The sequence below is a fragment of the Oncorhynchus keta genome, chromosome 23 (assembly GCF_023373465.1).
Source record: "Oncorhynchus keta strain PuntledgeMale-10-30-2019 chromosome 23, Oket_V2, whole genome shotgun sequence".
NCBI classification, from domain to species: Eukaryota; Metazoa; Chordata; class Actinopteri; order Salmoniformes; family Salmonidae; genus Oncorhynchus; species Oncorhynchus keta.
In genome coordinates, this window is record NC_068443.1 from 18,447,063 (window position 1) to 18,462,381 (window position 15,319).

General features: G+C 43.5%; 1 protein-coding gene and 1 long non-coding RNA gene across 15 annotated transcripts in view; one reads left to right on the forward strand and one right to left on the reverse strand.

Annotated features, from left to right (window-relative positions):
- The window catches only part of LOC118401938 (epidermal growth factor receptor-like), an 81,664-nt gene that overhangs the window by 55,592 nt on the left and 10,753 nt on the right, over positions 1-15,319 (forward strand). The window contains exons 8-22 of the mRNA XM_052476719.1: positions 2,161-2,277; positions 2,617-2,743; positions 2,868-2,941; positions 3,024-3,111; positions 3,243-3,442; positions 4,310-4,442; positions 6,278-6,368; positions 7,986-8,143; positions 11,462-11,500; positions 11,648-11,792; positions 11,904-12,026; positions 12,371-12,469; positions 13,555-13,740; positions 14,231-14,386; positions 14,673-14,748. Of these exons, the coding sequence (XP_052332679.1) occupies positions 2,161-2,277; positions 2,617-2,743; positions 2,868-2,941; positions 3,024-3,111; positions 3,243-3,442; positions 4,310-4,442; positions 6,278-6,368; positions 7,986-8,143; positions 11,462-11,500; positions 11,648-11,792; positions 11,904-12,026; positions 12,371-12,469; positions 13,555-13,740; positions 14,231-14,386; positions 14,673-14,748 (1,812 nt within the window). The remainder of the gene's footprint in view (positions 1-2,160; positions 2,278-2,616; positions 2,744-2,867; positions 2,942-3,023; positions 3,112-3,242; positions 3,443-4,309; positions 4,443-6,277; positions 6,369-7,985; positions 8,144-11,461; positions 11,501-11,647; positions 11,793-11,903; positions 12,027-12,370; positions 12,470-13,554; positions 13,741-14,230; positions 14,387-14,672; positions 14,749-15,319) is intronic.
- Positions 4,569-5,706, reverse strand: LOC127911013 (uncharacterized). Of its 14 annotated transcripts, none has more exons than XR_008077350.1 (5): positions 5,606-5,706; positions 5,473-5,539; positions 5,242-5,408; positions 4,975-5,042; positions 4,569-4,746 (listed from the first exon to the last, which is right to left on the reverse strand). It is a non-coding gene; the product is annotated as an uncharacterized LOC127911013 (long non-coding RNA). The 14 variants fall into 14 exon arrangements; XR_008077347.1 differs by having other exon boundaries at positions 5,176-5,275; positions 5,309-5,408; positions 5,473-5,683; XR_008077353.1 differs by having other exon boundaries at positions 4,975-5,108; positions 5,343-5,375; positions 5,507-5,683.

Sequence of the window (15,319 nt, forward strand, 5' to 3'; positions counted from 1 at the left end):
ATCCACAGTAAAACGAGTCCTATATCGACATAACCTGAAAGGACGCTAAGCAAGGAAGAAGCCACTGCTCCAAAACCGCCATAAAAAAAGCCAGACTACGGTTTGCAACTGCAAATGGGGACAAAGATTGTACTTTTGGTCTGATGAAACAAAAATAGAACTGTTTGGCATCATGAGGAAGGAAAATTATGTGGATATATTGAAGCAACATCTCAAGACATCAGTCAGGAAGTTAAAGCTTGGTCACAAATGGGTGTTCCAAATGGACTATGACCCCAAGCATACTTCCATAGTTGTAGAAAAATGGCTTCTGAAAAAGCATGTGCGAGCAAGGAGGCCTACAAACCTGACAGTTACACCAGCTCTGTCAGGAGGAATGGGCCAAAATTCACCCAACTTATTGTGGGAAACTTGTGGAAGGCTACCTGAAACATTTGACCCAAGTTCAACAATTTTAAAGGCAATGCTACCAAATGCTAATTGAGTGTATGGTAAACTTCTGACCCACTGGGAATGTGATAAAATAAATTCCCTGAAATAAATCATTCTCTCAACCATTATTCTGACATTTCACATTCTTAAAATAAAGTGGTGATCCTAACTGACCTAAGACAGGGAATTCTTACTAGGATTAAATGTCAGGAATTGTGAAAAACTGAGTTTAAATGTATTTGGCTAAGGTGAATGTAAACTTCCGACTTCAACTGTAAGTATAAAAAGTAAAAGTAAGAATTTAAGAAAATCCTTATTAATGAATAGCCAGGGTCACACTCCAACACTCAGACATAATTTAAAAACAAAGCATTTGTGTTTCTTGAGTCCGCCAGATCAGAGGCAGTAGGGATGACCAGGGATGTTCTCTTGATAAGTGTGGCAATTGGACCATTTTCTGTCCTGCTAAGCATTCGAAATGTAACAAGTACTTTTGGGTGTCAGGGGGTAAAAAGTACATAATTTTCTTTGGGAATGTAGTGAAGTAAAAGTAGTCAAAATATAAATAGTACAGACCCCCCCAAAAAACTACTAAAGTAGTACTTTAAAGTATTTTTATTGAAGTACTTTACACCACTGGCATAACCCATTAAGCGCTATGATGAAACTGGCTCTCATGAGAACCCCACAGGAAAGGAAGACCCAGAATTCATTAATTACTAGCCTCAGAAATTGCAGGCCAAATAAATGTTTCACAAAGTTCAAGTAACAGACATCTCAACATCAACTGTTCAGAGGAGACTGTGTGAATCAGGCCTTCATGGTCAAATTGCTGCAAAGAAACCACTACTAAAGGACAGCAATAAGAAAAAGAGACTTGCTTGGGCCAAGAAACACGAGCAATGGACATTAGACTGGTGGAAATCTGTCCTTTGGTCTGATGAGTCCAAATGAGAGATTTGTTTCCAACCGCCGTGTCTTTGTGAGACGCAGAGAAGGTGACGGATGATTTCCGCATGTGTGGTTTCCACTGTGAAGCATGGAGGAGGAGGTGTGATGGTGTGGGGGTGCTTTGCTGGTAACACTGTCAGGAAAAGCAGCCAACATGTGCTCAGCATATGTGGGAACTCCTTCAAGACTGTTGGAAAAGCAGTTCAAATGAAGCTGGCTGAGAGAATGCCAAGAGTGTGCAAAGCTGTCATCAAGGCAATGGGTGGCTACTTTTAAGAATCTAAAAACGAAAATATATTTTCATTTGTTTAACACTAACTTCATAATTTTGAATTGTTCACTTTTATTCTACAATGTAGAAAATAGTAAAAATAAAGAAAACCCTTGAATGAGTAGGTCTAAACTTTTGACTGGTACTGTATGAGTCTCAGTGATGTGAAATGTTCAGATCTGGTATTTTAAACAAGGGGCCACATGGTCCCTCTAGCCTGGTGTTCGTGTCAGTCAGTCTGTGTCAGACTGAGTTTAATCATAAACTGCATAAGCGAGGAAAGAAAATGTTGTAGTTTTAGGGCATGCCTAAAATACTGTCCTGCAGTATTCCATTGTATAGGTTTATTATATATTTTCATAGTTTTATTCCTTTGAAGAAATTAGATTTTTTAAATTTGTATTGTTTTTAATTTGACTTGATTTTAGAACCATATTTATATGATTAATGAGTGCTGATTGTGTACTCTTAGAATATAATCATTTTTGATTTTTTTCCCTCCTCAGATAACTATGTGGTGACGGACCATGGAGCGTGCGTTCGGACATGCAGTGGTGACACATACGAGGTGGACGAGGGAGGGGTCAGGAAGTGCAAGAAGTGTGATGGACTGTGCCCCAAAGGTAGTTAATAATGCTACAGCTCCTACTATATATTCTGATGGCAGGGATTATAGCATTCACGATGATACTGCATGAATGTGCCTCTCTATAACATCAAGTTCACCCCAGTGTTATTCCCCAAAGATGCACTGCAGGGTTGTGTTCAATACCATTTTATTTCCAATAGAGGATTTTCCGATTTTTGAATTTTACTTATTGAATAAAAATGTATTTTAACCTGATGTACTGCACTAGTCTTCTGTTTTTTGGGGGGCTTGTGATTTCTCAAACTATTTTTTCTGTGTGTCAAGAAATTAATAGCTACATTTGTTTTTATTAATATGTTACTAATTTTCACAGTTTGCAATGGACTTGGAATGGGAAAACTTGCCAATATTCTGTCAATTAATGCCACCAACATTGACACATTTAAAAACTGTACCAAAATCAATGGGAACATTGCTATTATCTACACATCTATCCATGGGTAAGTAGTGAGCACATTAAGGTCTTTTGAAATTGTAGAAACATCATAGATCATTTCTAACCTTTGTATTGTGAACTTCACAAATATGACAGATGCATGTCACAGTTGTTATTGCTATTCACAGGGACACGTTCACCAAAGCACCTAAGATGGATCCGGCCAAGCTAGAAGTTTTCAAGACAGTTAGAGAAATTACCGGTAAGAATAGAGCCATGGCAGTTCAAATCAGACTAAAGTGCACTTTTCACGATTATTACAAAAACATCTATTCATCTTCCAGGGTACTTGCTGATTCAGAACTGGCCTGAGAACATGACGTCCCTCAGTCCATTTGAGAACCTGGAGATCATCCGTGGACGGACCAAGCGGTAAGATCACTGTTCCTGGCCTCTCTCTAAACCTCAGCCTCTACTACAGTGTGCCACTGACCGTGAATGAGTTGATGTGACTCATTCAATATCCCTTTAACTCCTCTCTCTCTCCCTCTCTCTGTTCTCAGTGTTCTGTTGAGCTTGGCCATAACCCAGTTAACCATCACCCACCTGGGGCTGCGTAACCTGAAGGAGATCAGTGACGGAGACGTGGTCATTGCAAAAAACCCCAACCTCTGCTACACCAAGAATCACCACTGGAAGGAGTTGTTCAAGTCCGACACTCAGACCGCCCGGCTGGAGAACAACGCCGACGCAGCCGACTGCGGTAAATCATTCAGTCATTTTTTTATGATTAACATTTTTATAGATTTTTGTGGTCACATAACAGAAAAAAAGTGAACACTAACAAACAAGAGATACACAACAAACACCAGGAGTGAACACCATCATATCTGCTCAAACCCATGACAAATGAGCGATAACATGTTCGGGTCTTACTAAACGAATGGTTACACTGGGATATGAGTGGCTCTGAGATAATATTTACCCTCTATTGTTGTGGTAATAAAACTGTGATAGATACAGAATGCAATGATGATGGAGTGTTATTGTGGGAGAAAGGAAATGAACGCTAGCTTGTTGCTTGTGCAGGGTTGTGTGAAAAGAGAAAAGGGTTCAAACTGATTTTGTATTGATATCAAATGTTATTTGTCAAATGCTCCGAATACAACAGGTGAAATGCTTACTTACAAGCACTTCACCAACAATGCTGTTCAAGAAATAGAGTTAAGAAAAGATTTACTAAATCAAATAAAGTAATTAAAAAAAATAAAAGTAGCACAATAAAATAACAATAACGAGGCTATATACAGGGGGTTCCGGTAACCGAGTCGATGTGCTGTAGTAAAGGTTAGTCGAGGTAGGTAGAGGTAAAGTGACTATGCATACCGTAGATAATAAACAGCGAGTAGCAGCAGTGTAAAATCAAAGGAGGGGGGGGGGTCAATGTAAATAGTCCAGGTGGCCATTTTAATTAATTGTTCAGCAGTTTTATGGCTTGGGGGTAGAAGCTGTTAAGGAGCCTTTTGGACCGTGATGTGCGGTAGAAGAGAACAGTTAAGGCTTGGGTGACTGGAGTCTTTGACAATGTTTTGGGCCTATCTATAGTATGCGTCTGTATGTGTGTTTGCAGGGATGCAGAACAGCACGTGTGACAGGATGTGTACCAGAGATGGCTGCTGGGGTCCTGGACCTACCATGTGTTTCGCCTGTCAGGACTACAGCCGAGCAGGAAGCTGTGTCGACTCCTGCAACCTACTGGAGGGGTGAGAGGAGCCCCTATCTGTTCCCCATTGTAACCTACTGGAGTGGTGAGATAAGGAGCCATTGTAACCTACTGGAGGGGTGAGAGAGGAGCCATTGTAACCTACTGGAGGGGTGAGAGAGGAGCCATTGTAACCTACTGGAGGGGTGAGATAAGGAGCCATTGTAACCTACTGGAGGGATGAGATAAGGAGCCATTGTAACCTACTGGAGGGGTGAGATAAGGAGCCATTGTAACCTACTGGAGGGGTGAGATAAGGAGCCATTGTAACCTACTGGAGGGGTGAGATAAGGAGCCATTGTAACCTACTGGAGGGGTGAGATAAGAGCCATTGTAACCTACTGGAGGGGTGAGAGAGGAGCCATTGTAACCTACTGGAGGGTGAGAGATGAGTCATTGTAACCTGCTGGAGGGGTGACAGAGGAGCCATTGTAACTGGAGGGGTGAGAGAGGAGCCATTGTAACCTACTGGAGGGGTGAGATAAGGAGCCATTGTAACCTACTGGAGGGATGAGATAAGGAGCCATTGTAACCTACTGGAGGGGTGAGATAAGGAGCCATTGTAACCTACTGGAGGGGTGAGATAAGGAGCCATTGTAACCTACTGGAGGGGTGAGAGAGGAGCCATTGTAACCTACTGGAGGGGTGAGAGAGGAGCCATTGTAACCTACTGGAGGGGTGAGATAAGGAGCCATTGTACCCTACTGGAGGGGTGAGAGATGAGTCATTGTAACCTACTGGAGGGGTGAGAGAGGAGCCATTGTACCCTACTGGAGGGGTGAGAGAGGAGCCATTGTAACCTACTGGAGGGGTGAGATAAGGAGCCATTGTAACCTACTGGAGGGGTGAGAGAGGATCCATTGTAACCTACTGGAGGGGTGAGATAAGGAGCCATTGTAACCTACTGGAGGGGTGAGAGAGGAGCCATTGTAACCTACTGGAGGGGTGAGAGAGGAGCCATTGTAACCTACTGGAGGGGTGAGAGGAGCCATTGTACCCTACTGGAGGGGTGAGAGAGGAGCCATTGTAACCTACTGGAGGGGTGAGATAAGGAGCCATTGTAACCTACTGGAGGGGTGAGAGAGGAGCCATTGTACCCTACTGGAGGGGTGAGAGAGGAGCCATTGTAACCTACTGGAAGGGTGAGAGAGGAGCCATTGCAACCTACTGGAGGGGTGAGAGAGGAGCCATTGTAACCTACTGGAGGGGTGAGATAAGGAGCCATTGTAACCTACTGGAGGGGTGAGAGAGGAGCCATTGTAACCTACTGGAGGGGTGAAAGAGGAGCCATTGTAACCTACTGGAGGGGTGAGAGGAGACATTGTAACCTGATTCTGTAGCTGAAGCAGGGAGGAAAAGTGAAAGTAACTTGTTGTATACTTGGCAAAGAAAAACGGGTATTTTGCAAGAAAATGTTGCATGAAACGATGTTGCATGGCATTTAACAGTAAAAACAGATGGAGTATATCTAAGGAAGGTAGTAAGACAGTACCTACAGTAGAATTGTTCACTTTTGGTAATGAAGAAAGTTCTCTCAGCTGGAATGGAATCACTTAACTCATAGCTGTTTAACTTTGGGAGTCCTCTCCTCTGTCAAACATTGAGCATCAACCTTGCTTACAATTTAACTACTGCTATGAGGAACGGGATCAAGTATTTCACTGCAAATGCAACCATCTGAAATTAAATGTTCAACCAATAGAAATATAGCCTGGTCCCTATCTTACCAACTCCTATGGGACAGTGACTAGAGGAGTTGGCAAGATGGCACAAACCGATATGGGACCAGGCTAGTGGAAATATGCTTCATGCTATCATGTGTCCTAATTGTTGCAGGGAGCCACGGGAGACTGAAGTGAATAAGACGTGTTGGGAGTGTCACCTTGAGTGTCAGCTCCTCAATGGGACCCAGACCTGCTCTGGACCAGTATGTGTGTCTCTTATATATGCTACGTCAGTGCAGTCTCTGTAATATAATATACACTACCGTTCAAAAGTTTGGGGTCACAAAGAAATGTCCTTGTTTTTGAAAGAAAAGCACATTTTTTGTCCATTAAAATAACATCAAATTGATCAGAAATACAGTGTAGACATTGTTAATGGTGTAAATGACTATTGTAGCTGGAAACGGAAGATGTTTTATGGAATATCTACATAGGCGTACCGAGGCCCATTATCAGAAACCATCACTCCTGTGTTCCAATGGCACGTTGTGTTAGCTAATCCAAGTTTATAATTTTAAAAGACTAATGGATAATTCGAAAACCCTTTTGCAATTATGTTAGCACAGCTGAAAACGGTTGTGCTAATTAAAGAAGCAATAAAACTGGCCTTCTTTAGACTAGTTGAGTGTCTGGAGCATCAGCATTTGTGGGTTCGATTACAGGTTCAAAATGGCCAGAAACAAATAACTTTCTTCTGAAACCCATCAGTCTATTCTCGTTCTGAGAAATGAAGGCTATTCCATGCGAGAAATTGCCAAGAAACTGAAGATCTCATACAGCGCTGTGTACTACTCCAGTCACAGAATAATGCAAATTGTCTCTAACCAGAATAAAAAGAGGAGTGGGAGGCCCCGGTGCACAACTGAGCAAGAGGACAAGTACATTAGAGTGTCTAGTTTGAGAAACAGACAACTCACAAGTCCTTAACTGGCAGCTTCATTAAATAGTACCCGCAAAACACCCATCTCAACGTCAACTGGGAAGAGGCGACTCCGGGAGGCTGGACTTCTAGGCAGAGTTGCAAAGAAAAAGCCATGTCTCAGACTAATAAAAAGAACATATTAAGATGGGCAAAATAATACACACTGGACAGAGGAACTCTGCCTAGAAGGCCAGCATCCTGGAGTCACCTTTTCACTGTTGACGTTGAGACTGGTGTTTTGTGGGTACTATTTAATGAAACTGCCAGTTGAGGACTTGAGGCCATTTCTAAGTGAGCCCAAACTTCTGAACTGTAGTGTACTATGTAGTAGTATGTGTCACTATAATATACTATGAAGAAGTATCCCACTGGGCATAGATGTATTTTCAACATCTAGTTTTGATTTACATTTGGTTGAGTTGTTAACCAACAGAAAAAAAATCAACATGAAACAAAACATGTCAACATGTCATTGGAATCAGTTTTCCAAGTTGATTCAACATCATCACACAGAAGTTTGTTGTTGAAATGAGGTGGAAACAACGTTGATTCAACCAGTTTTTGACCAGTGGGATGTCTCTCTCCCTATAATCTGTAGCAGTTTGTGTCTCTCTCCATGCTATGTCCCAGAACAATAGGCACAATGTATTTCTCTGGCATTCTATTGCAGAGTCATTTGCTTACCCTTTAGACTGGCAGCCTTTCAGACCAGGATCAGTACATCTGTAAACATATTAGCATGTGAGCACCCCGGGACACAGTTGTCGCCATCTTTGAAGTTGGCACACTGCTTGTGTTTGTTAATGATTCTACATCTCAGCACAGTAGGGCTGTTTCCTTAGAATGTTTCTTTAGATGTGTATGTAATACATTGTCTTGCTATCCTCCTCTCTTTCAGGGTCATGAGCAGTGTACCCGGTGTGCCAACTTCAAAGATGGAGACAACTGTGTCCCGTGGTGCCCTAGAGGGGTGGCTGGGGGCAAGAACACCTTCATCTGGAAATATGCAGATAAGATGAAGGTGTGCCAGCTGTGCCACCAGAACTGTACCGAGGGGTAAGTAAGGGCATCTGTCACAACCGCATAAATACATTAATAATTCACAAATACACAAATGGCGCCGGAGAAGAAGGCAGATGTTTTACGTGCCCCCAGCCGATTGTTTTTTTATTTGCGTTGTTTGTAACTTATTTTTTTAACTTATTTTGTATATAATGTTGCCGCTACCGTCTCTTATCACCAAAAATAACTTCTATACATCAGGACTGCGATTACTCACCACGAACTAGCAGAATTATTATTTTCCTTTCAATACTCTGATGAGCTCGACACGAAGGATATGCTGCATCCTCGGGAAAATGCCCCGATCTCCGTGGTCTGCGTGAAGAGGAGGCAAAGAAAGAGGGGCCGAAGGGCAGGCTGCCTTCTGAAAATTTGTAGGCGATCGAATAAACACCCACTTCCCTTCATTCTGCTAGCAAATGTGCAATCCTTGGAGAATAAAATCAACGAGATACGCGGAAGATTAAACTACTGTAACATCAAGCTGCTGTAACATCTAATGCTTCACGGAGTCGTGGCTGAACAGCGACAATATCAACATTCAGCTGGCTGGTTATACGCTGTATCGGCAGAATAGAACAGCAGCGTCTGGTAAGACAAGGGGCGGCGGACTATGTATTTATGTAAATAACAGTTGGTGCACGATATCTAAGGAGGTCTCGAGCTATTGCTTACCTTTGGTAGAGTATCTCATGATAAGCTGTAGACCACACTACCAACTGAGAGAGTTTATCTGTATTCTTCGTAGCTGTTTACATACCACCACAGACTGAGGCTGGCACTAAGACAGAATTGAATTAGCTGTATTCCGCCATAAGCAAACAAGAAAACGCTCACCCAGAGGCGGCGCTCCTAGTAGCAGGGGACTTTAATGCAGGGGAACATAATTACTGTTCACCAAATTTCTACCAGCATGTTAAATGTGCAACCAGAAGGAAAAAAACCCTGGACCACCTTTACTCCACACATAGAGACGCATAAAAAGCTCTCCTTCGCCCTCCATTTGGCAAATCTGACCATAATTCTATCCTCATGATTCCTGCATAAAAGCAAAAATTCAAGCAGGAATCACCAGTGACTAGATAAATAAAAAAGTGGTCAGATGAAGCAGATGCTAAGCTATAGGACTGTTTTGCTAGCACAGACTGAAATATGTTCCGCGATTCCTCCGATGGCATTGTGGAGTACACCACATCAGTCATTGGCTTCATCAATAAGTGCATAACCTCGTCCCCACAGTGACCGTACGTACATACCCCAAACAGATTTAATGGATTACAGGCAGCATGCACACTGAGCTAAAGGCTAGAGCTACCGCTTTCAAGGAGCGGGACTCTAACCCGGAAGCTTATAACAAATCCCGCTATGCCCTCCGATGAACCATCAAACAGGCAGAGTGTCAATACAGGACCAATATTCAAATCGTACTACACCGGCTCTGACGCTCGTCAGATATGGTAGGGCTGGCAAACCATTACAGACTACAAAGGGAAGCACAGCCGAGATCTGCCCAGTGACACAAACCTACCAGATGAGCTAAACTACTTCTATGCTCTCTTCGAGGCAAGTAACACTGAAACATGCATAAGAGCACCAGCTGTTCTGATAGACTGTGATCACGCTCTTCACAAGCCGATGTGAGTAAGACCTTTAAACAGGTCAACATTCACAAGGCCGCAGGGCTAGATGGATTACCAGGACGTGTACTGCGAGCATGCGCAGGCCAACTGGAAAGTGTCTTCACTGACATTTTCAACATCTCCCTGTCCGAGTCTGTAATACCAACATGTATTAAGCAGACCACCATAGTGCCTGTGCCCAAGAACACTATGGTAACCTGCCTAAATGACTACCGACCCGTAGCACTCACGTCTGTAGCCATGAAGTGCTTTGAAAGGCTGGTCATGGCTCACAACACCATCATCCCATAAACCCTAGACCCACTCCAATTTGCATACCGCCCCAATGATGCAATCTCTATTGCACTCCACACTGCCCTTTCCCACCTGGACAAAAAGAACACCTATGTGAGAATGCTATTTATTGACTATAGCTCAGCTTTCAACACCATAGTGCCCTCTAAGCTCATCACTAAGCTAAGGACCCTGGCAATAAACACCTCCCTCTGCAACTGGATCCTGGACTTCCTGACGGGCCGCCCCCAAGGTGGTAAGGGTAGGTAACAACACATTCCCCACACTGATCCTCAACACAGGGGCCCCTCAGGGGTGCGTGCTCAGTCCCCTCCTGTACTCCCTGTTCACTCATGACTGCACGGCCAGGCATGACTCCAACACCATCATTAAGTTTGCAGATGACAGCAGGCCTGATCACCGACAACGACAAGACAGCCGATAGGGAGGAGGTCAGAGATCTGGCCGTGTGGTGCCAGGACAACAATCTCTCCGTCAACGTGATCAAGACAAAGGAGATGATTGTGGACTACAGGAAAAAGAGGACTGAGCACGCCGCCAATCTCATCGTTGGGGCTGCAGTGGAGCAGGTTGAGAGCTTAAAGTTCCTTGGAGTCCACATCACCAACAAACTAACATGGTCCAAGCACACCAAGACAGTCATGAAGAGGGCACAACAAAACCTCAGTCCCCCTCAGGAGACTGAAAAGATTTGGCATAGGTGCTCAGATCCTCAAAAGGTTTTACAGCTGCACCACCGAGAGCATCCTGACTGGTTGCATCGCTGCCTGGTATGGCAACTGTTTGGCCTCCGACTGCAAGGCACTACAGAGGGTAGTGCGAATGGCCCAGTACATCACTGGGGCCAAGCTTCCTGCCATCTAGGACCTCTATACCAGGCGGTGTCAGCGAAAGGCCCTAAAAATGGTCAAAGACTCCAGCCACCCTCGCCGGTACCGCATAGCAAGCGGTACCGGCGCCAAGTCTAAGTCCAAGAGGCTTCTATACAGATTCTACCCCCAAGCCATAAGACTCTTGAACATCTAGTCAAATGGCTACCCAGACTATTTGCATTGCCCCCACTGCTACTCTGTTGTCATCTATGCATAGTCACTTTAATAATCTACCTACATGTACATACTGCCTCAACTAACTGGTGCCCCCTCACATTGACTCTGTACCGGTTCCCCCCTGTATATAGTCTCGCTATTGTTATTTTACTGCTGCTCTTTAATTACTTGTTACTTTTATTTCTTATTCTTATCTGTATTTTCTTTAAACTGCATTGTTGGTTAGGGGTTCCTAAGTAAGCATTTCACTGTTGTATTCGGCGCATGTGACAAATAAAATTTGATTTGATTTGAATAAAAAAAACATATATGTGCTAATATGTTTACAGATGTACTGGTCCTGGTCTGAAAGGCTGTCAGTCTAAAGGGTAAGCAAGTGACTCTGGTCATGAATAGTAACTTACAAACATACTGTTCAAATTCAACATAAACTTAAACACTAAGCTAATGAACATTTGATTATTTGTGTAAGTATTTTGCCCGCATTGATTGGTTACCATCTGTTCCCCTTTCAGTAACTCTGGGCTGTCAGTGATTGCAGCTGGTGTGGTGGGCGGGATGCTGGCCTTTCTCATCATGGGCCTGTCCGTCTTCGTGTTGCTAAGACGACGCCACATCAAGAAGAAGAGGACCCTGCGAAGACTCCTCCAGGAGAGAGAGGTGAGAGGCAGAAACTGAACTGCTGAGCCTCAAGGGCTTTCTAGGGCTGGAATTCAATCACCTTAGTGCATCAATGTGAACAAAGTAAACCATCCTTATATGCATCTACAGTTAGTTGAACCGCTGACCCCCAGTGGGGAGGCGCCCAACCAGGCTCTGCTCCGTATCCTGAAGGAGACAGAGTTTAAGAAAATCAAAGTTTTGGGATCAGGGGCCTTCGGCACTGTCTACAAGGTAAATACAAATGCTCACAGTATCTAGATTTAATTCTGGAAACTCCAGTTTCATGGATTGTACTGTGGTACTGTACGTAAAGAGTTTATGGGAATGTATGTTCAGACTGAATATAAACCAACACTTTTAGATACATCTACATCTGTTTTTACAACAACAGCCAGATATTTAATGCACCACATCATGCATCAATCCACACTCACCCTCCTGTCTCCTTATTAGTTATTTTACCATTCCCACATTCTACTAACGACAAAAGATTGAAAGAAATGATCAGAGTACACACACTGACACAGATTTCTCCTGTTATCATGTTAAATAACCCTACGGTCTGTCCTATCCAGGGTCTGTGGGTCCCTGAAGGAGAGGATGTGAAGATCTCTGTGGCCATCAAGGTTTTAAGAGAGGCCACATCACCTAAAGCCAACAAGGAGATATTGGACGTGAGTCATATCACTCTGTCACTTTACTCAAAGATGTTTGTTCATGGGAGTTAGAATCTGTTATCCTCCAAATATAAAGAGTCTATATCTAATTCACAGTAGAATCTGTATGGTATTATACAGTCTAAGTTAGTGCTGTTAGGCACACTCTGGTATCAGTCAGTCATTGATGGTCATCCATACCATGCACTAATGTTTTGACATTAGTATTTTGACATTAGTATTTTGACCTAATTTAGCTGCATAATACACTCAGTATTATTGCATGTTACTGGCCAATTTAGGTGTCACGTTTCCTCTAATAGTCTAATTCCAAGCACATGCTCTTCCATTTAGGTAGAAGCTGAAATAATGACAACATTTAGCTTGAAAATGGAGTCAGGTTTCTAGTCAGGGACCTCGATGGGGACGTAGGAAATGGGATTAACTCATTGAGAAGCTTTGGTCCAGGGTTGGGCGTGGGAGGAGAATACTAATTCAAGGTTAAGGTGTTCTGGAAATGAATTTAGAATCTCTTCCAGTAACCGCAGTTAAAAAACACAGTCCAGACCTGGGTTGAAATAGTATTGGAAATCTTTCAAATACTTTAGCTGGGCTTGATTTAGCTTTCCTGGCATTGTTGAACCAATAGAATAGTCCCAAAAGCACAAACTCCACCCACCTGGCACTCCAGGCAGGCTCAAGTATTTGAGAGATTTAAAATGCTATTTGAACCCCGGTCTGACAGTCATGAAAATTCAGTTAGACTTCATGGAGTGCATGGACAGCTGAGGTTTCACAGTGATGTTGCTATTGTCCTCTTGTAAATGAGGTCAAGAGCTCTCTTAAAGGTATTCACTAAGTTGACATATTTTTCTGACCAGTGTCGTTGTCTTCAAGCTGTCAGTTGATATGAAATGTTCATGTTGTGTGGGTTTTATGAACTCACAGTAGAATGATGCCACCATCCCTAGCCCTAAATGCTGTATACTGTACTGTTTGTGTGTTTTGTATAATGCCTACAATGTGATGACTAGTGTGGAGCAGAGTAGTGATGCCCTCCTTGGCCTGTAGTAAATGTTGGTACTGTATCTATCTGACTCTAGGAGGCCTATGTGATGGCCGGTGTGGACCACCCCCATGTTTGTCGTCTGCTGGGCATCTGCCTGACCTCTACAGTCCAGCTGGTCACCCAGCTCATGCCCTATGGCTGTCTGCTGGACTATGTCAAGGAGAACAAGGACAACATCGGGTCCCAGTACCTTCTCAACTGGTGTGTACAGATAGCCAAGGTAAGACTAAGCTGCAATTAAACAGTCATCGACCGGATAGTGTTTTTTTAAATTGCAGTGATTTTCCAATACTTCCTCATCCTCCTTTTCAAACTGCTCCAACACAAATGGAACTTGACAGCTCCCACTACTAAGGACACATCCAACTTACTGATTAATGGCACCCAGACTATGATGAGGCCCTGAGTTTTCCTGACCCTAATTTCTGACTACCCATGAGTCACAGTGTATGGTATTTAATCAAACAGGAGTCAGTGGAACGTCTGGTGTAACCATGTATGGCAATGTATAGGCTCCTAATAGACCCCTACAGTTCAACCCTCATTTGACGTCTTGTTGACCTCTTTAAAACATAATCAAACAATGAGTCATGAAAAATGTGAATACTGTTAGAATGCTTCCTTAATTTTCAGTAGTAATCGAACAGGCCCCATGTATAGCCGTCGACGTATACAAGATCATTTGACCTTTCACCTGTGGTTGATCCCAGGGGATGAGCTACCTGGAGGAGCATCACCTGGTGCATCGTGACCTGGCAGCGAGGAACGTCCTGGTGAAGACCCCTCAGCATGTCAAGATCACTGACTTCGGCCTGGCCAAACTCCTCAACTCTGACGAGAAGGAGTACCACGCAGATGGAGGAAAGGTCTGCTCAATCTCCTCATGTCATTTGATTTTAATTGAATTACTGTGTAGTAATGTAACAGAACCCATTTTTTGGAGTGTAAATATAATATTATAATCCCCTTTTACTTTGATTGTATGATAGTGATAATGTATGTTGTTACTATGTCCATCCCTTACCAAACCTATTATATATAGTCTATCGATAACACAATACTTTACCTACATACTTAAGGATGCCCAGTATTAGCTACCTCAGGTTGGTCTTGCACAGTGAGCCCCATGTCATGAAAACCCTTTCTCTGCAGGTACCAATCAAATGGATGGCACTGGAGTCCATCCTCTACCGGACATATACACATCAAAGTGACGTGTGGAGCTATGGTAAGTCAGGAGAACATGCATCCTGTGGAGATATGGTAAGTCAGGAGAACATGCATCCTGTGGAGGTAAGGTAAGTCAGGAGAACATGCATCCTGTGGAGATATGGTAAGTCAGGAGAACATGCATCCTGTGGAGATATGGTAAGTCAGGAGAACATGCATCCTGTGGAGGTAAGGTAAGTCAGGAGAACATGCATCCTGTGGAGGTATGGTAAGTCAGGAGAACATGCATCCTGTGGAGGTATGGTAAGTCAGGAGAACTTGCATCCTGTGGAGATATGGTAAGTCAGGAGAACATGCATCCTGTGGAGGTATGGTAAGTCAGGAGAACATGCATCCTGTGGAGGTATGGTAAGTCAGGAGAACATGCATCCTGTGGAGGTATGGTAAGTCAGGAGAACATGCATCCTGTGGAGGTATGGTAAGTCAGGAGAACATGCATCCTGTGGAGATACGGTAAGTCAGGAGAACATGCATCCTGTGGAGGTATGGTAAGTCAGGAGAACATGCATCCTGTGGCGGTATGGTAAGTCAGGAGAACATGCATCCTGTGGAGGTATGGTAAGTCAGGA